The sequence below is a fragment of the Brachypodium distachyon genome, chromosome 3, assembly GCF_000005505.3.
Source record: "Brachypodium distachyon strain Bd21 chromosome 3, Brachypodium_distachyon_v3.0, whole genome shotgun sequence".
Lineage (NCBI taxonomy): Eukaryota > Viridiplantae > Streptophyta > Magnoliopsida > Poales > Poaceae > Brachypodium > Brachypodium distachyon.
In genome coordinates, this window is record NC_016133.3 from 38,116,170 (window position 1) to 38,137,354 (window position 21,185).

The following is a 21,185-nucleotide window of genomic DNA, read 5'->3' on the forward strand; positions in this document are numbered from 1 at the left end:
AATATTCCCCTGGGATCTTTTGCTCGTGAGGATTTTTGGGCATGGCACTTCGAGAAATCTGGGACGTTTTCTGTGGGATCGGCATATCGAATGATGGCTGATATCCGCCGCCGACGGGAAGATTGGCTGGAGCATTGTGGAGGTTCTTCGGATGTGGCAGCTGTTCAGAAGGACTGGACTACATTGTGGAAGCTCCCGGTTCCAGTGAAACTGAAGTTGTTTGCTTGGTGGTTGGCGAAGAATTCCATACCAACATAATCTGTTCGTTGCAAGAGAAATATGGCTCAATCACCTGTATGTCCTATTTGCAATGGAGCTTGGGATACATGGCGGCATGCTCTTGTTGACTGCATCATGGCAAAGTGCGTGTGGGCACTCCTGGACAAGGCGCTTACAGAGCACGTGATCCAAAACGAAGTGCCGGATGCTAAGGTATGGTTGTTCATGATGATGGAGTCTATGCCGACTAGTGAATTTGCTGTCATCTTGACGACACTTTGGGTTGTGTGGTGGGCACGACGGAAGGTTATACATGAAGATAAATATCAAAGCCCGCTATCCACCTTTGCATTTATTCAACGTTTTCTGGAGGATCTTTCCATCGTTGTCGAAGAGAAACCTAATCATGTTAAGGGACCTAGTGCGAACTGCCAGATCAGAGCTGGGCCTCGCTGGATTCCTCCGCCCCAAGGTACATGTAAAATTAATGTGGATGCTGGGGTTGCCAGGTCTAGTATGGGAGGAGCTTGTGCTGTTGTTTGCCGAGATGATCATGTGAAATTCTTGGGTGCTTCGGCAGTGACGGTCGCCGGTCTTACTGACCCAGCTGCGCTTGAGGCATTGGCGTGCAACGAAGGCTATCTTTGCCCAAAGATCTTAATGTCCAAAGCTTCGTGGTCGCGTTGGACTGCCTGTCCGTGGTCAAGAACTTGGGGGCTACTAATCTTTGCTACTACAGTGCCATTCTCAAGGACATCGAGGATCACAAGAAGAGGTTTCAAGAAGTGAAGTTCAAGCATGAGAAATGGGTCTTTAACTTTGATGCTCATAATTTAGCTAAGGTGGCTTCACCCTTCTAGTTCGGACGCCGCGTGTGGCTCCTTGATACTCCTGATATTGCTTGTATCTCCTTTTTGGTGAGAGTTGAATAAAGCTTAGTCTTACCCTTAAAAAAAAAGCTACGTCTAAATTAGTTCTCGAGAAAAATAAAGAAGCTATGTCTAAATTAGGGTTTGACCCTTGCAGTGGTTCTGTCTTTGATACATGCAGTTAGACTATTGTTAAGCCATCATAGTGCAATTACAGTATTGCTGAATGACAGTTCGCGGCCTCGCGGTGGGCATCTGAGTGGTTTGTGCAACTACGATCCGAACCGCTGATGTGCTTGATCCAACGGTTGGTAGACGAGAACGGTTTATTTTACAGCGGCTGCTCAGCCCTTTTCCCTTCGGCCCCGTCACGGATCCTTCCTCCTGGACTGGACTGACCAGCTCCCAGCTCTCAGTCGCTCTCCTCTCCTGCGTCCCCTCCCATTCCTCACCGCCCGCCCGGCCTAGGGTTTTCGCCCCCCCCCAAAACCTCGCCAGCGCCATGGCCAAGACCAAGCAAGGGAAGAAGGACGTCGACTCCTACACCATCCGCGGCACCACCAAGGTAGTCCGAGGTATGCATCACACCCTTCCCCTCCCAGCTCGTGCTGCCGTCCAGTCTCCGGCGAGAAATCTGACGATGCAATGTCCTCGATTGAGAAGTGGGCGACACCGTGCTGATGCGGGCGTCGGAATCGGACACCATGCCGTACGTGGCGCGGATCGAGAAGATGGAGACGGACGGGCGCGGCAGCGTGCGGGTCAGGGTGCGGTGGTACTACCGCCCCGAGGAGGCCAAGGGTGGCAGGCGGCAGTTCCACGGCGCCAAGGAGCTCTTCCTCTCCGATCACCTGGACACCCAGAGCGCCCACACAATCGAGGAAACGTGCGTCGTGCACTCCTTCAAGGAGTACACCAAGCTCAACAACGTCGGGCCTGAGGACTTCTTCTGCCGCTTCGACTACAACGCCGCCTCTGGCGCGTTCCACCCTGACCGTGTGGCTGTGTATGGATCTCTATTGTTGGTGTTGATTCTTCCTTCTTCATATTTTCTCAATGCATGTTTATCTTATAGTTGTGTGTTCCTTTAATTGTGAAGCTACTGCAAGTGCGAGATGCCATACAACCCAGATGATCTCATGGTGCAGTGTGAGGCGTGCAAGGACTGGTAAAACTCTTGATGAAATTCCTTTCTTTTATATAGCGTTCTTTTTGTGCTGTATGTCAACCACATAGTTTGATCCTCCCTGAAGCTATCTCCAAGGCAAGCCCAGCATCTCAAATATCACAATGTTATATGTAGGATGATATCAAATCTCATTTATGTACTTAACAATCTGCTCTTTTTTTTCTTCTGAAAGTGCTAGTGTTCTGTCTAGATGTTCTTCTCTAGGACTTGTTTGGTATACAGTAATTTCACAGGGAAACTCTGCATGGCAAATCATGATTCCTACACACGCTCTTAGAAATAGTTATTATTTAACAAACGCATATGTATTTTTTGGTGTGAATCCATTATCCATGTGATTAGTGCTAGTTATAAGGTTGAAATAGATAATGACCAATTTTGTGGTTCCATCAGTTATCCCTGGATGTTTTCTGAAAAATCATAATATGTAAGTTACATGATTTCAATTATGGTGGCTGTTCGGAAATGTGCCTCTCATCATACATATTCTCGCATCGTTTTAGGATTTGGAGAGGTTGCTGAAGATCTCTAGGCTAGTCCTAGCTGTGTACAGTTTTTTTTTGTTTAGGCGAGGACTATATAGATCCTTGCACTTTAACCTTGCTGGTAATCTAGTATAATCCAATCTAATTGGGACGGAGAGATATATACAATCAGGGATTGTGGTTACCATTCCTGGTGTCCTAGGCCACTGCTGCATCTCAACTTTATTGCTTCTCGTGGTTGCCATCTCCTCCCAATGTCACTAATTGGTGGCATCGTCTCTACTTCCTCCTGGTTTGATCCATAGATTTAAAAAGTGGGTTATGCTTCTTAGCGGCGGCATTTTCCATCCGCTAAGAAAGCTATACCGGCGCTAAGCCATTTAGCGTTCTTCTCAAAAACAAGGAAACTTTCATGAAAATGAGGCATCATATATTCATATCATTTAGAAAATATGACCAAAAATTCAATGATACAAATGTTTATTGAACAACCATTACGATTGTAGCAATAAAAGGATTGCATAAGTGCATATTACATTACAAGTGCAACTTTAAAATTCAAATTAGGAAATTTTGGTGCCTAGAGGGAGAAATAGCGCTATTTTCTGCCCCAATTTAGCGTTTTAGCGTGATTTAGCGTGCTATTAGCGAAATTGTTTTTTAGCGCTAGAAGTGCGTAACTTTAGCAGGAGTGGTCCGGATATGCTATAGTGATGCTATAGCGCTGAGATAGCGCACTATTTAAAACTAGGGTTTGATCTCCTCTCCCCTCCTTCATGGTATGCTTTTTTATCTGTTGAGGGAGGAGATATATCAAGATGCGCATGGGAATTGGGTGGAGGAGGCAGCAATACTGGTTGTAGTTGCCCTAGTGCTGACTGGTGAGCTGGTGCATGCTTTGTGCTATTGGGCTGGTGGGTTGCTCTTTGTTGGCGGCTGAGCTGGATGGCTACAATGTGAACACTACTAGTTTTAGTACATGTATATTGCCAGTTTGCACCAAAATCAAGTAATGTGTCAGCCAACTAGTTGCTAACTAGAGGTCAATTCCCTAGTCCCCAGTCACATCACAAGCAACAAAATTTTGCTACCAGGAAGACAGCACCGCAGGAGAGATCCTACTGCGATATATTAAAATAAGACAAATTATGTACTCCCTCCGTTCCTTGATAGAGGGCGTTTTAATTTTTTCCATCAGCTTCAACTAATATGGCGCTGATCTACTTTTGACTAGCACCTGACAATAATACCCCTGCTTAGGCCTGCATGTATTAATTAACTCATTGGCCAGCAGCCATGCATGCGACGGTGCTGTGCATTTTTCATTGGCCAACAGCATGCGAGGAAAGCGAGGCGACGCCCACTGCCATGGCAGTATTAATACGAGTGCCTCCTCCCGATGGAAGGATTAAACATTTTGGAGGGTAAAATCGTCCAGAAAATGTCCAGATTTCTTTCCTTGGCATGCGTTCTTGTTGCTAATATGCCCTCTTTCAAGGAACGGAGGAGTACATGCGATATGCAATACAAGCCAGAGAACCTAGCCACACAAACACTTAAACTAGACTTTCAAGCTGTTGGGATATATATGTCAGATATTTATGCCCTTTGTGACGACTTCCAAAATGGGCATCAACCTGAAGTGTCTAAATCAATTGTACAAGCTACAGACTTAACTCCATGAGCATTGATGTTGTTCAAAACAAGGTAGAGCTGTAGAAGTGGTTAGGGGCACCCGACATAATTAGAGCGTAGGTTCTAGTGTTGGGCAAAGTGCAAGGGCCTGAAAGGTTCAGAAGGGTTTTGCGAGAACAACAGTCCTTTGCCCAGTTGCTTCATGACCATTATTCAGTTCTGTCTAGATGTAATGCCCGTCCATGGTTGATGCCCAAGTTTATCCAATGGTTGTCAAGGAAGTCTGTAGCAAATGACCATTGGCTCGCAGTTTTGCTGAAAAATTGGCAACCGTCCAAACAAAGACCCAACCTTTTGACACCAAAAATTCTTTTGGTGGCTCATTTAGGCACAAACCAAACACATCCATAATCTACAATTGTAACTTATGCTGCAGTTATAACAAATGATAAAGATTTTCCTAAAATGCATGATATTATAACAAAGGATAAATATTTTTCTAAAATGCATATTAGGTGCCATATAATCTCATTGGTAGGATGATAGAGGTCTAGATCAACTTGAGGTCTAGAGCATCCATGTGTGCTGTGTGCATGCTGGAGTACTTGGATTATTGTAGGTCTATCAAGTGAACTGTTCATATAATCTCTAGATAAGGTTGATTTTCCTGAATAAAATCTCTTTGGTATATGCCATAGCCTATTACCTTGTTCACAAAATCCATGCCGCTCTAAGTTCCATTAATAGGCATGTAAATTCGAGAGGTTACTGATCTCGTTTTGGAACAATACTGCAAGATGTGCAAGTATTCTTGTGAGATAGTACTCACTTGTGTTGCTTGTTATGTTACTTGCACTTCCCAGAATAAATTTTAAAGTATATTTATCTGTCATTCCATTGGATATTTTTTGTGTCAGAACTCAGGACCTTTCCAGATAACATATAGAGATACAAAATTGAAAATGTATAGCAGTTTAGTATTTTTATTGTTCTTTGCATGCTGTGTTTTCACTCCTGTATCTTTATGTTATTAGGCTTCTGCCTTATTAATATCCTACCACACACAGGTTCCATCCATCTTGCTTGGCAATGACCATTGAGCAGGCCAAAAAACTAGCCCACTTCATGTGCTCAGACTGTGATGAGGAAAATGATGGAAATAGACCTTCAAATGGACATGCACCACATTGTGGGCCTGAGGTAAGCTAATATTTTGTTCATTATATATAGAAGAGGCAACTATTTTATAGTTGCAGTTAATTATTCGACCCTTTAGGTTATATATAATCCATTTTATTGGGAATTCTATCTGTGAAACTGAGTTGCAGCTCTTGGCATTGTTTGCATACCATATCATGTTCGTTGTACAGACTACTGGCCGAGCAAGCTCAGAAGCCCTTTGTTTTCTGCCTCAGATATATTTCTTTTCAAAGTTTTGATTGTAGACTATTTACATCCAACTTCTTATTTCGACTTTGGTTTAAATTCTAAGGAGATGACGGGTGGAATCCCTCGCTGGCACCTCAGAAATATTGATCTGTTTAGAAATAATTGAACACTAGAACCAACATGTTTATCTTTTCTGTGTGTGCATAATGGACACAGGCGTGGTTGATCTTTGATTGGCAGAAGCGACCTTGAACTTAACATGTTTCTTCATGGTTCTTTTGTAGATATGTACATGTGAAGTTGTAATTGTAATACAATAATTATAAAAAAATAGTAGCAGCTCACAGTACGGAACATCACTAAGCTATCAGCCTATGCCCCCACATTAATAAACAATACGATTTATCCGTGTCTATATTCTTGTTAGTCAGTTAGGCACTGTATATAGTGTTTACCTTTTTCCTTAACATTTCATTATCATTTCAACTAATGTATATTTCCTTTCCGTTAAACGAGTATCTGTTCTATCTTGTCCATTGTAGGCCGATTCAAAAAGGCAGAGGAGGTAAACAACTCTGACTGCAAACATCCCTTGTCGAGGAGACCTGTGGTGAATCAGTCCTTGCTGTTGCGAATGTCGAGGTGTACAGTGCAAGAGAAAACTGTTTGCAGAACTCGTGCTTCGTTGTGTCGTAACTTGTCAGACATTAAGTTGTGCCGTTTGGAATGGTGCCGCTGAGTTTAGTCAAAATGCATGCTGTTCTACAGCATGCCAGTCGTTTGGTAGGGGAAAGAACACCGATGTTGAGTTGCTGACTTGCCAGCCTAGATATTGCGTCGTGTACTCTCGTCTGAACTTGATTCCTTTCCCCACCCTTTGGCAGATAATTTAGTTCTCATGTAGCCTCTTAGATTTATTTATATAATTGCAGAGTCATACATGGTACATTGCTGAAGCCGTCCATTTCCATCGTTTTTACTTGCGTTTCGGTTTCCAAGTTTCTAGCCATGCAGCAGCATACTCGTTTATTTAGTACCGTATATTTTGTTTTCCTAGACGGCCAAAGCTTGGTTTTCCTGCTGCCTTTCTTGGTGCGGTTGCCGTTGGTATATCCGTTTTTCTCTTTTGGGAGATGCCACCGCTTCGTGGTTCGTCAGTTGATGTGCAGTACTAAATTGTTAAAGATGACAGTGGAAACAGGGAGTGTCTGAGCACAGATGCAAATGTGTCACTGTTAGGGACCTTTTCAAACTTTTTAGTTCAAACAAACGATCTAGTTCTCTAAAAATAATGTGACTTTGGAGATTTATTTCATTCGATTGAACTACATAGGGGTTGGACATATCCCAATGTTGGCCTAATTGCATCTCTATGTATGCGCGAAATACTACTCCTTCCATTCCAAAACACAACTCATATAGATTTTTCTCATTTGTTTTAAAACATGCATCATTTTTCTCTTGGATCCGTACTTGACCAATAACTACTCACATCCATTTATTATTAATCCAATATGAGTGGTCAGGCACTAGAAACGAGAGCTGACTTGGTTCAAGTGCACAAATCTATATGAGTTATGTTTTGGAACGGAGGGAGTAGTAAGTAGCATGTTGAGGCAGTGACTGATGGGAAGGCCCGTCCATTGATTCCACGCAAACCATTTAGACGAAATATAGCAATACATAAATGGTATTCCCTCATATCCAAATATACGCATGTATCTAGAAGCGTTTCAATGCGTAGGTACAAACGTATCTAGAGAAAACTGCGACAAGTAATTTGATTCGGAGGAAATAAAATAATGATTTCAAAGTATATGGAGTAGTACATTTTTTTAAGAACCCTCTCGGTGATCGTCTCCTTCCCCGACTGCCCCTTCTCTCTCCTCATTGGACCACGCCGTTGTGCCTCCTCCTGCCCTTCCCTCTCCTCCCCTGACCGGGTCGTGATCTGTCGTCTCCAAGTCCGGTGGCACAAGATCTGGCAAGCCGGCGCTCCATCTCCGCAGCATCTCCTTCCACCTCGTTGCTGTTGCTGGAGCACCGGGGGAGGCCACCCCCACAACGGGGATTCCGGCGGATCCAAGGGCGGGAGAGGAGGAGGGGGCTAAGATCCGCATGTGGTGGACCTCGTCGGCGTTCGGGTGTCGTGGATCCACCAGGGGTCTGTCGGGAAGGCGCCGACCGGGGTGGGGGGCTGCAGATCTGATGTTGTTTTTTGCATCTTCTTCAAATTAAAAGCTATAAATAAAATGCTAAAAACTAGAAGTTGAAAAATTAAAAGCTTCATAATAAAAGGTAAAAATTAAAATAGCAAAAGCTAAAAAAAGTTAAAAGCTCAAAAATTTAAAGGTAAAGTTAAAAATTGAAAGAGGATTTTTTTCCCAACAACCCGTCAACTGCGAGGCTCTATTCTTTAAGTGGTAGGTGACGCCCCTCAACAACGAGGCTCCTGCGGTGACTTCGTCAACCTCTCGAGATCTGCCAGCTCAGTCTCTCAGAGGTGCTCATAGCGGTAGTGTGTGACTAAGGTACTCATAGGTGTAGTGTGTGCGTTCATATAGGTGAGTGTACGAGACCGAGCATTAGTTCGGATGGTTTGTTCGGTGGCGTGCGAACCACCGAACGTGAGTTCGATCCCGGGATCGACTCCGTTTCTCACCGGGGCAGGCCCCCAAAATATTCTAGTAGATGGCCTCCACGCTCACTGTGCCTTAGTGGTAGTGTGATGTGTTCCCATCACCGACATGGTCTAGTGGCTCTGGGAATATATTAGAGCTTGCCTATTAGGTATAGTTTGCAGGTCTAACTTGCGCAGTAGGTGATGTGTGTGCATGTGGTGTGAGTTGGTGCGTGAGTTCAAATACTACAACTGGACTAAATAAGATGGCCTTAAAAAAATCGGAGGTGAGTGCATTTTTATTGTGTTTTTTCATTAAATAAGATGGCCTTAAAAAAAATTGGAGGTGAGTGCATTTTTATTGTGTTTTTTCATTAAAAAAATCCGGCACGTTGGTTCCTCCGATTGAGCGGGTAGGATGAAGCAACCGGTCGGCTGTGTTGGTGGTCCGCGGTTCGCCTGTTCCCGGCTTCTCGCTGGCGTTGCGCGCGCCGCGAAGAGAGCCACGTCGCCGAAAGCCATCCGAGCCAATTCCCAGCCATTTATACTCGCCGCGCCCGAAGCCAACAAATCCCAACACACATTCGTTTGCCCCATTCCTTTCCTCATGCCGCTCCCGCTTCTTCTTACCCTTCCCACCGCCCAGCTGCCCTGGGCTCGCCATGGCGGCCGCCTCGTGGCGCCGCGGGCTGGCTGCGGGCGGAGGATCGTGCGCGTCAGGGCGTCGGGAGAGGCCGGCGCGCGGCCGCCTTCCAGGACTCAGGTGAGCGAGCAACCCCGGCACGAGCCCTCCCCTCACTCCCTCTGCAGCCGCGGCTGTAATGCTGTATAGACTATAGACTATAGATACTCCTGTTGCTGTGGTTGGCGGAGCGATAGTCCTGTGGCTGTGGAGATTCAGTAAGCTCGCTTGTCGCTACGGCATTGCGCGAGGGCCGCTCCTACGATTTTACCGACCCTACCACTGTCACAAGAGAAATCAATCTCGAAATCACATTCCCCAATCCCCATGCCAAGCTTGTTTGTCACTCCGGTAGCTTGCAGAGCACGGCCTCTGCTGCAGCTTAAATGACATCTGTTGGCGGATGAAACCTTCACCCGCTTAATTCTGTCTTCAGCCGACTGGGTTCTTCAAACTGGTTAGTGTATTTTCCGATCATTCCCCCGCTGACCCCACCAACACCTAAGATAACGATGGTCAATTGATTACAGCTCCTTTTTTTTTGCGGGGTTTTCGGCTCCTTAGTTGAAGCGAAGCATAGCATTGCACATGTAGGAATAGCCTGCACTGTAGAGCACGACAAGGAATAGAACATGTATCCACAAAGTCGAAAAATCTATTTGAACATTTGAACCAAAACAGAAAAATATGAAAAGTTGATGGCAATATTTTGCGGTATAAGATAAAAATATCAAATTGGGTCCAACACTCGAATAGATTCAAGTGTGTGGTTCACTCCACATAGTTGGGTACTTAAAGCGAGGCATGGCCTTGCACATGTAGGAACAGCCTGCACTGCAAAGCACAACAGGGAATAGAAAATGTATCAAAAAAGTCAATCAAAAAATCTTTTTGAAATTTTGAACTAAAACAGAAAAAAATATGAAAAGTTGACAGCAACATTTTGAGGTAAAAGACAAGATATCAGATAGGGTCAGACACTCAAAGTGTGTGGTTCACATAGTTGGCTAGTTTCTGGCTCCTGTAATTGATCCTAACTTAACAGTGTACTTTTTAGTATAGTTCCTGCAGAGATATTGAATCGTGTGCTTTTTTACCATCCCTTTGACTTATATTTCTGATCATGTAGATGATAATGGATAAGATTTCTGGTGGCGACGAAGTTGGTGGTGCTGGGGGGGCTTACTCATATGGTGCATTGAAAAGATTGGATCAAATATGCTCTAGCATATGTCAATCTCAAGTAGGTAAGGTTCATGTCGTTCAAGCATCTATACCAATATATTAAATTGGAGTTGGTGGTGATGGTACGGTCGCCACCGTAGGTTAACTTCGTTAAAATTACAACCAATATGCCACTGCCCGTTATTTTCTTTTCCTTCAGTTTTTTTCACGATTTCTCCTACTCCGTCTTACAACCGACTCCACCACACCCGCATGCCGACCTTGACGGCGCCATGAGTTGCCTACACAGAAAATAAAAATAAATAGTTTGTGATTTTGTTGACCCGTAGCAACGCGCGGGCACACCTGCTAGTTATAAATAACATGTTAGTGTCTTCTTTTATTTCTGTGCTTATATTGGCTCTAGCTAAGATGTGGAAAGTGGGCGACATTTGACTAAAGATGGTGTAGTTAGGTTGGATGGTCTGAAACTGTTGAGGCTTGAATTTGGGTAAGCTAGGTGCCTTGTAAGACAGTCAAGAGAAGGGGGAAATTACATATGGGAATTAGAGCTACTTTGCTTCACTAAGCAAACTTTACATGCTTTACCGAATTCCCCTCCTACCTAGGTATAACAACTTTGTTTGATTGATGAGTAGAAAAATAGCAACTTGGTTACTTGAGGCCTGTATAGTTTTACTGCATTAGCTGAAGTGTTACAAAATTATGATGGAAATGTTTTTACATGCAGATCCCAAAGTCCCTGAAATTGTTACTCAGGTCCAAGGGCCATCGGTTGATTATGATCTTGGTGGTGGCTCAGAGATCTTTGATGTACTAGTGTGTGGTGGCACATTAGGTATATTTGTTGCTACTGCTCTGAGTTTTAAAGGCCTTCGGGTTGGAATTATCGAAAGAAACATAATCAAAGGGGTAATTCAGCCCTATATGGTTATTCCCGAGTTAACACTGTAGCAACGTACTGAATTATATGAAATGTTTACCTATATCTGCTGAACAGAGGGAACAAGAGTGGAATATTTCGAGGAAGGAGCTTATGGAAATTGTGGAAGTTGGCATCCTTTCAGAAGGAGAAGTTGAACAGATAATCTCAAGTGATTTCAATCCCGTAAGGTCTTTCAGATGAAATTGGCATTAGCCCATGGAAGTTTATATGTTACCTAACTAAGTTATGCTGGCTAACTACCTGTACATTTACTCTTTTACTTTGCAGAACAGATGTGGATTTGAGAATAAAGGTGAAATATGGGTGGAGGGCATTCTTAATCTTGGAATATCGTAAGTTGTCACATGATGATACCACATGCAGAGAAGCTTTATTTAGTTATCGTGATAGTTTCAACATATGCAAATAATAAGCATACATATGATGGAATAGATATTTACTCTGCGCTGATGTATCTAATTTGGTAGTAAGGATACAAAGGATTACTGATCTAGAACCAGTTTTTCTTGTTGTGTCAGATCTGCACCTTGTTGTTCATTTGTTCCTCGTCTTTTCTATAATGCCTACTATATGTTCAAAATCTTCATGGAGGGATATCATATAAAGACGGCATGTATTTTAAGCATTATAAACACAAATGATCTTCATAGAAACACACAGTAATGCTAGCTCATGTATGACTCGCTTCTACCTTTGCAGGCCTGCTAAACTTGTCGAGATCATGAAAGAGCGGTTCATTTCTTCAGGAGGAGCAATTTTTGAGGGAAAAAGTTTGTCAAGCATTTCTGTTCATGATGATCTTGCAGTAAGCACAATATGTTTCTTTCCTTGACGATGGTGAAATTGTTTCAAATATAATTCTACATTACTTAACAGAAGCTAGGACGTATATACTTTGTGCAGTATTCTTTTCTCCCGCAATGAGTTGTCTATGGTATATTGGATTGCTATATCTTTATATGATTATAGAAGTATATTTTCTTCACCTGACTAATTAAATATGAACAAATGTTTCGAAAAATCATTCTGGTTATTATTCAAGTTCCTTTACTGGTGCATATTGAGTGATGGCGATGGTGTTAATATGCTGTCTGTGTTTCTCAGGTACTAAAATTGAGTGATGGTGATTGTTTGCCTTGTCGACTTGTTGTTGATGCTATGGGTAATTTTTCCCCAATTGTGCGACAGGTACTCCTATATGCTGAATGTCTGCACCTAGATGATTCTTTAGTGAAAAATTCTAGATCACCCCTCCGAGGTTCAGGGCCTAGTCAACATAACCCCCTGAGCTTTAAAACCATCTAAACAGCCCCCCTAAGTCAACATATCCATGTTGGAAAAAAAACTCAACTTATCCATCTTATTGTTATAGCCACATCCTACACTATCAATTAGTTACAAGTTTCAACTCTTTTGTCCTTGTGCAAGATTCGCTCCGGTAGAAAACCAGATGGATTATGCCTCGTGGTTGGTGCTTGTGCTCGTGGGTTTGAAAGAAATACAACAAGTGACGTTATTTTCAGTAGCTCCTCAGTAAAGAAAGCTGGAAATTCAGGAGTTCAACTCTTTTGGGAGGTAATTGCTTTTCATTCAACACTTCTGAGACAAACTTGTTACTGAAAGATGGAACTAAGATATGAGCCTCTATTTCTGCAAAAAAGAAAAACTTAATCACCATCTCATTTGCAATGATAGCTTCCCCTCCACCTAAATTGCCACTAATCATTTGAAATGGTATCTAACATGTTATATCATGTTAGGATTTCTTTACTAGTCTAACATGAATACATGTTGTAGGCCTTTCCTGCTGGTTCTGGCCCCGCTGATCGTACTACATACATGTTCACATATGTCGATCCACAATTTGGGTTCCCAAAGCTAGAAGAACTTTTGGAGATTTACTGGGATCTTATGCCTGAGTACCAGGTGAACAATGCTGAATCTATTTTTACTCCATAACATCGTTATAATACTTTCAAGTTAACTATAATGCTCTGTAGATGTTATATATCTACATCGTGGTTGCTATCCATCAATCTACATGATTTTCATGGTCTTATTTTTGCAAAATTTTGTCACTAGTCAACTGAAGGTGATGTTTCTAATGCCTCGGTGTGTACTGCAATTTTCAGGGAACTCAATGCTTCAATGTGTACATTTACAACATGTTCTATTATTGTACATAAAGAAAAATCAACTATTGCGTTTATCGAAACTCATCTATGTATATATCAAGTTAGTCGGCTACTTAGCTGCATGCTGTAAAAATAACATTTCTAATCTAGACACCATTGAATTGAAAGCCAAAATTGTGTTTGCATATATCATTCTATACTTCCTCTGTTTTATTTCACATGCTTATGTAATTACACTTTATTCTAAATTTACTCTTATTATGTATTCATGCAGGATGTCACTCTTGAAACTTTGGATATAAGGAGAGTCATATTTGGGATTTTCCCAACTCATCGGGATAGGTAACAAGAGTGAATATACCTATATGGCTATATCCTTCTCTTTTGTCTTTCAGATGATAGGAAACTATAAAAGCTGATGTAATATGCTCCACGTAATGGCATAAGTTGTTTCCTAGCAAAATGTCATATTGTCATGAGTTATTTATGTGAATAATGTATCTTTTCCTCTGTAGTGGACTAGCTAATTGCACTACATTAGACACTATTTACAGCTGCTTACTTTATATACCCGAGGGGAAAAGGTTCATTTTTTATGCACTTCTCACTTTTCACACATGAATATATGAAATGTGCTGAACCGCTATATTCAGAAGGTTACTGGTGATTGATTAGATTTTGTATATTTAGTTCTTGCATAAGTTTCCTAATTTACATGTGTTTCTGTTTTGATATAATATTCTTACCAAACCTTTTCCTTTCTTTTCGTATCTTACCATTTTCAGCCCATTGCCAGCTGCATTTGACCGTATCTTACAGGCATGTTATTTTCTGATTGGAATCCCTATTGTATGTGCCAATTTTTTTTATTAATTACTAATGCCCTTTGAATCTCAGGTTGGTGATGCTAGTGGAATCCAGTCACCTGTTTCTTTTGGAGGGTTTGGAAGCTTAACAAGGCATCTTGGTCGTTTGTCGAATGGTTAGTCCACTGAATTTTCTTCGATATACTGTAGGTTGCATGATCGTCAAATAGAAATATGCTTCTTATAATATAAACAAAACTTAGTAAAAAACTCTCACAGAAATCAGAACCAGAAGTCATGCCCAGGCTGGGTTATGGAAGAAGAGAGGAATGGGTGGGCCGAAGAACATATGAATCATTAGGAATTATGGAAATAGTAGTTTTCAAAATAGAAAAAGACTAAAAGTTAAAATAAGCTATGGCAATAGGAGTACCAAATAAACTCCAAAAAAAATATACTCCCTCTGATCCATAATGTCGTAAATCAGCGGCACTTATTATGTATCGGAGGGAGTATTAAAACTCAAGGATGCATATTTAATAATTAAAGGCCAAATACTTCTCAAGCAAAACTTTTTGTTTAAGTTTATCGCATTAAATATTTTTTTATAGAATTAACTTTTTAACCTTTAACTAAATCTAGAGAATCATGAAAATTCTACGAAGATGTTCATAAAACGCTCACATTTTTTTTTACAGAACTACGTTTTGTTCTCATTAAGGCTAAGACTTTGCTTGCATTGAATGTAATTTTGCATGCTACCTGGTATTTAGCTCAAGACTACCAGCCAAGAAGGTTGATTCATATTTCATAACATAAACAAGATCTTCTCCAAGATGCTAGCAAAACGACTAACTCCATCACCATTCTATTCCATGCCAAAGCATATGCATACCAGGTCAATGCATCCAAGACAACTTTGCATGCAGAACATGATCGGAGATTTCTACAGAAACAAAATGCCAACAATTTTCTTCAAGCTTAAATTGGGGATACCTTGTGGAGATACTACAAAACTTGGTATTAGATGTAGATGGAGAGTGTGGATCACAATTTGGTTTGCGCCCACAACTTCTATAGAGTCATACCCAAGTCTATTTGCATATGTATACCCTTTCCTTTCATTCTTTCACATACTTATCCATCATGTTGTTTTTGAGCTGAAGGTATATATGAAGCAGTTTCAGGAGATTTCCTGGATGCATATAGTTTGAGGCTATTAAACCCTTATATGGTTAGTGGGTTTCATAGAATCATAATTTGAACTTTATAGCTTCATGTATAATTTGAAGGATGTGTATTGTTTCCACCATGCAGCCAAATTTAAGTGCATCATGGTTGTTCCAAAGAGCAATGTCAACGAGGCCGCAGACTAATGTTTCGCCGACTTTCATTAATGAACTTCTCTATGCTAATTTTCAGTCAATGCAGGTACATTCAATTAGAAAATATACTATTATCTCAGTTTATTTATCCTATTAAATTAATTCTGTACCATAACAGAAACTAGGGGATTCAGTACTTCGGCCATTTCTCCAGGTTGGCACTTGAACATTTTAATACCTGTCGACGAGAAACAGTATGTTCTATATTTACTTGAAGTGTGCATTTGTAGGATGTAATACAATTTGGACCTCTGGTGAAAACATTGGGCCTAGTAATGCTCAGCCGGCCACAAATTTTGCCTTCCATATTTAAGCAGGTAGACAATTTTATATTAAAAAAATTATCATTCCGATTCTTTTCTAACTCCAGTTTTCAGTTCAGGTTTTAGACAAGCTCTGCTGGTTTCTCAACCTGTTTATAAGGCTTACCTGGTCATAAGATTTCATTTGTTTTCCCCCTCCTTTGCTGTAGGTTGGACTTGGAGTCATCCTCAATTGGTCAGGCCATTTTGTGATGCTTGGTTACTACACATTCCTCTCTAACTTCATCGATCCGGTCGTCAGGTACAGTTGATGTCATTTATCTGATATCGAAATCACACTCAAGTACCGTATGTGCAGCCTATCCGAAATTTGATATGTTTGCTAATTTGTCAACTTCTGATAGGCCTTGGGTTGAATCTTTGCCGCCGAGGAACAAATATCAGTGGAAGCGGTACCTGGAAGCATGGAAATATGGGGCTGGCTTAGACTATCGTCAAGAGGAATAAAGCTTTCATTAAAAGGAGAATTCTATACTTTCCCGGCAAAAGAAAAATTATGTATATACAGCTGATGAGATGAAGCACCGTAGAGTTTAGACATAAGCCGGTTCATTTTTATTTATTTTTATTTACTGCCAGGCCAAGGCTTTATTTCCAATAGTACTATTTTTTAGTTATCAGGAATTTAAAAAATATATATACTCCGTATATATTTCACCCAGGTTCTCTTTGTTACTTGTTCCTACTGAAGTGGATACCCTATCCAGAACAAACTCATTCGTTGGAACAGTTTCATAGGTTCGCACAGGGAGATTATGTGCTTTTTGGCTAAGTAGAACACAAGTCTGCAGCAGTAATATAGTCGCAATAAGGGTATCCTCAGTTTCTTGCAACATACTCTCTCCATTTCACAAAGGTTGGCGTATTTTGTTTCGTTAAGATAAAACTTTGACCAATAATTACACTATTAATATGTAACATATGATGCAAAATCATGATTATTAGAAAGAACATTTAAAGATGAATCTATTGATATAAATTTCATGTATGTAAAAACACATATTAATAGAGTTATCATTGGTTAAATCCTTGTCTTAACGAAACAAAATATGTCAACCTTTGTGAAATGGAGGGAGTATACCAGCCAATGCATTACAAATAGAATGTAAACTTTGAGATATTATATAGATACAGTTCGTCACAAAATACATATCAACATGAAGCTATGACTCACAGTAAGACAAACATCATATGAAGTCAAAATCAGTGAACTATAACTGCACAACTCATGTAAGACCAAAATGATTAGCTGCAAATCTGTATTTTAATGTAATTTCACAGTGATACATTCAAAAAGGACAGCTCCTGCAGAGCGCTATGGATATATTCTCTATGCCAAAATCCTATCACTACCAACAAGTGCTGCTATCTTTTGACACATTCAATCTGGATAGTCAGATCTTGAATCCCAGCTTCATGAAATATCCGTGAAGCACTTTCTCTTATAAAAGATTTGTCAGCTTCCTTTGATATATGAAGATGAAAAGTGCCTACAATATCAGTATTTGTTAAGTTCCATAAATGGACATTATGGACTCCAATGACACCGTTAATCTTCATAACATCATCCAAGGCTACTTTGAAGTCCTTCTCATGACTCCTTGGAACTCTTTGCAACAAAATTTCAGCAGAATTCCTTAACAGTGGAAGGACAGAAGCTACAATCATTATTGAAATGAATACCGAGCAAATGGGGTCTGCTATCAGCCATCCCTTGTACTTGATTAGTAAGGTTGATATCACAACACCTACACTCCCCATTGTGTCAGCTAGAACATGCAAAAAGATACCTTCCATGTTATGGTCGATGTGACGCCGGTTTCTCGACTTACCATGGTTTCCAGCTTCTGACGATTCCATTTCTCCATTACAAGACTGAGCTTCTGAGCCATGAGAATGCACATTTCTCAGGGGAATCTCAAGAAGTCCGTGCTCACTGCTGGTATTGCTACAATCTTGGTGAGCATGACCTCCACCTGGCTGGAGATGTTCCAAATGATCATGGTGGCGATTCTCATGGCCACCTTGGTGGGTATGCTGATGATCAGTGTTTTTTATGAAGGTGTTGTGATGGTTGTCCTCACTGTTACTATCGTGTTGGTGATTATGATGATGGTTCTTATTTGTGTCTCCATGATGACCGGAACATGCCTTCTCATGATCAACACCCTGATGAATATAATTGTGATCATGATGGTGGTGGTGATCTTCGTGGACATAATCATGTGAATGAGAATTTGAATGAGAGTGAGAACAACTACCACCATGCACATGATGGTGATGGTGATCTACATGGGCATGATCATGTGAATGAGAATCCGAATGGGAGTGAGAACAGCTACCGCCATGTGCATGATGGTGCTCCTCGTGAAAGAAAACCAATCCAATGACATTTACAAAAAGCCCACCAATTGAAACTGCCAAAAGGCTACTTGTTGATATCTCCCGAGGCTCAAGGATCCTCTCAAACGATTCCAACACAATCAGTGCCCCAACAAGAACTAAGAACACTGCATTAACATACCCAGATAGCACCTCGAACCTGCCCCTTCCATAGTTATACAATCCATTTGCAGGCAGCCTTGCGATGTAGGACGCATAGAGCCCAATTGCCAGAGCTGCACAGTCAAACAACATATGGCAAGCATCAGAGAGTAGCCCAAGGCTATCGCTCATGAAACCGCTGGCAAACTCAACAAACATGTAAGCTGTATTGATCAACAGAAAAGCAGCAATCTTCCTGGACTTCCGTTCGCTCATGATGTGCCGAATTGGCCCCATGACTGCCTCGTACACCGATTCTGATACGTCTGTGCTCCCGAGCTCCACATACCCTGCAGGGCCCAGCTCCCTGCTGGCGATCCACAGCAGCAATCCAGAAATTAAAAAGCCTGGCAAGGACAGCTTTGGGTAGTACACCAGCTCCAGTACAACAGTACAAACAAAGGTCATTGCAAAATTCATGCTTGGCCTGCTGCTACTGCTGTCATAGGCTTGCCGTCGCCCCAACGCCATGCCAAAGACAGCAGAGTTTAGGATGAGCCACCAGAGCTGGCCAATCGGCACAGCTCCAACATCATCACCTGTGTCACTGCCACCAAGAAAGAAGAGTCCCATAAGCGCCGGGACAGAGAGGAAAATGGCAGCAAGGGCAAAGACGGCCGCACGGGCGCGGCGGCTGCGGGTGACGTGTCGCGTGGAGGCAGAGTGCTCGACGGAGGAGAGGAGGCCGGAAACGAAGGGGAGCGCGAGAAGCACAGTGTGGGAAGGGGAGATAACAGCTAGCGAGAGGGAGGCGGCAGCGACGGAGATGACGCGGCGGCGGGAGGGACGGCTGAGGGCACGGGCAAGCAATGCGCCGGCGGAGTCTGCGAGGACGATGAGGCCGGGGGAGGGGATGAAGTGGAGGGAGGCGAAACGGAGGAGGAGGGACAGGGATAGAAGGAGAGCGGGGCGTAGTAGGTGGTGGGCTGCCGGGAAAGGGTGGGGCTGGCTCTTGGAGGCGGTGGGGATTACGACAACAGCGGCGGCGGAGAGGACGGCGAGGAGCGGTGGAAGCAGGAGAAGGTGGGGCAGGGAGGGGAGCGCCCGAGCGGCGGGCGCGAGGAGGAAGAGGGAGTGGAGCGCGAGGAGGCGGAGGAGCGCGGCGGCGTAGGGGGAGGCGCCGGTGGCAGCGGCGGTGGGGAGGCGCGTCTTGGATGGGGTGGGGAGCGGCGTGGTGGGGAAGCGGAAGGAGGGGTGGGCGGCGAGCCGCGGCGGCACGGCCAGGCGGAGGTGGGGCACGTGTCGGCCTGAGTCCGAGGCGGCCATCGGCGGCGGCGGATCGGACGAGGAGAGTGGGGGAGGGGCGGGGCTGGACTGGGCGCGTTGACGGAGTCTCTCGTATGTCAGTCGGGGGTTGGTTGGTTCGCAGCTGATTTTTATTTTTTTTTGTAACTGATGATGGGCGAATGGGGTCGATGGGCCTGGTACGAGCCGAATTGAGAAGCAGATCAAGGTCAGCTGTTGGGGCCCTCCTGATGCGAACGTATCCGCCATGAGGCCCATTTTTTTAGGGGATATTTACTGGTAAGGTTGGCCGGGGTGTAATTCGTCCTTCAATTTTTGGATTGCGTGTAGGTGTGTGTATCTCTTCACGCGTGCGTTTTCAACAAACTTCCTTGCATCGTGTCTTTGATCACAATGTGTTCTGGATCATAAATTCTTACAGAGTTGAGTGGATGGCTCATGAGGCTATTTTCTATAAAAAAAGTTAGTCCGACTTATGTAGTTTTGGAACTAGGTTCTTCACGAGACACACGGAGAAATCTCAGAGTTGCAAAATATGAAACTAGAGACGATCACTTCGAAGAATCTTGATGTAGCATTCAGTTTTGTTGGAGATCTTTGTTCATTCTTGATTCGGTTTCTTGGATAAGATGTGATCTATATAGATACATCGTATCACCGTCCAAGTCCAATGATTAGTCACTACTAAAAAAATCACTAGTACAGGTAGAAAAATATCTAATGGGCACCATCCTTGAGTGTCCCCATGTCATCTTCTGGGTCCCCACCCATGTGCATCTCAGATTATTTATTAGGCTTCACCTATGTGTATTCTTAGGTTTTAAAGAGATGCTAAAGACGAGAGAAATTGTTTATCTCAAAAATTAAGGAATGTGAGAGTAGATGCTAAGATAAAGAAAAATACTGAACTTCCCGCTAAGCTTCGCAATCGATGGCAAGCAATATAATTAATTTTAAATTATCTCATGCTTGTCATTTCTATCCTAATGTAAAGATTTTTTGACAGGGTCTTCTAATGTAAAGTTCTTGGCACCTAGCGCCGGTGTTGAGGGATATGGCAAAGAACGTCGTACGCAGAGACTTTCCTATGGGGAACGAAGCTTAGAAGGAGCGTAGGTGGAGAAAAAAATTGTGATGTGTAGCGTCTAATTATGATTTAATAGTAAAAACAGAATATATAATAAATCGTATAAGCACCTATAAAAGAGAAGCTATTGTACAAGTCTACAAGATCAGAAATGGACAGAAGAATTTAGATAGTTGCTTTTTTTCTCTTTTCTTGTACATATTTATGCTGTATATTTGCTTTATTTAATATATTTGCACTAGGCATTTTGCCTACTGCTTTATTCAATTGAGTGCATAGATGCTGTTTTTTACTAAATTTATATAGATGTATAGTGATGTGGCTTATTCTCTCTAAACGCCCCCGTATAAGCACCTTATAATCTCCATGCAGCATGAGCCGAGCATTTAAAACAGTAACTAAATTTGCCTCTTTATACCTTTTTGTACCAGTAATGATGTT

General features: G+C 42.4%; 3 protein-coding genes and 1 long non-coding RNA gene across 4 annotated transcripts; 2 read left to right on the forward strand and 2 right to left on the reverse strand.

Moving 5' to 3' along the window:
• Nucleotides 1-1,451: 1,451 nt before the first annotated feature.
• On the forward strand, nt 1,452-6,742 carry LOC100845315 (chromatin remodeling protein EBS). The gene is made up of 5 exons (XM_003574446.4): nt 1,452-1,663; nt 1,752-2,094; nt 2,188-2,256; nt 5,465-5,597; nt 6,329-6,742. Exons 1-5 carry the CDS (start codon nt 1,591-1,593, stop codon nt 6,353-6,355), a joined length of 645 nt encoding a protein of 214 aa, XP_003574494.1. The 5' UTR covers nt 1,452-1,590; the 3' UTR covers nt 6,356-6,742.
• A 2,241-nt stretch (nt 6,743-8,983) lies between these two features.
• LOC100825935 lies at nt 8,984-16,543 on the forward strand. Its single transcript, XM_003572150.4, has 18 exons — nt 8,984-9,169; nt 10,218-10,335; nt 11,004-11,185; nt 11,274-11,381; nt 11,487-11,551; nt 11,919-12,024; nt 12,324-12,407; nt 12,648-12,794; nt 13,017-13,145; nt 13,629-13,696; nt 14,140-14,173; nt 14,252-14,336; nt 15,327-15,394; nt 15,478-15,591; nt 15,664-15,699; nt 15,776-15,862; nt 16,018-16,109; nt 16,213-16,543. The coding sequence occupies exons 1-18, from the start codon at nt 9,014-9,016 to the stop codon at nt 16,313-16,315; spliced, it is 1,782 nt and encodes a 593-aa protein (XP_003572198.1). The 5' UTR covers nt 8,984-9,013; the 3' UTR covers nt 16,316-16,543.
• Nucleotides 9,602-16,109, reverse strand: LOC112271939. Its single transcript, XR_002965496.1, has 2 exons — nt 15,975-16,109; nt 9,602-9,922 (listed from the first exon to the last, which is right to left on the reverse strand). It is a non-coding gene; the product is annotated as an uncharacterized LOC112271939 (long non-coding RNA).
• Nucleotides 16,544-17,060: 517 nt separating the features above from the next.
• On the reverse strand, nt 17,061-19,748 carry LOC100826248. The gene has a single exon (XM_010236832.3). It carries the CDS (start codon nt 19,676-19,678, stop codon nt 17,234-17,236), a length of 2,445 nt encoding a protein of 814 aa, XP_010235134.1. The 5' UTR covers nt 19,679-19,748; the 3' UTR covers nt 17,061-17,233.
• Between the last annotated feature and the right edge of the window lie 1,437 nt (nt 19,749-21,185).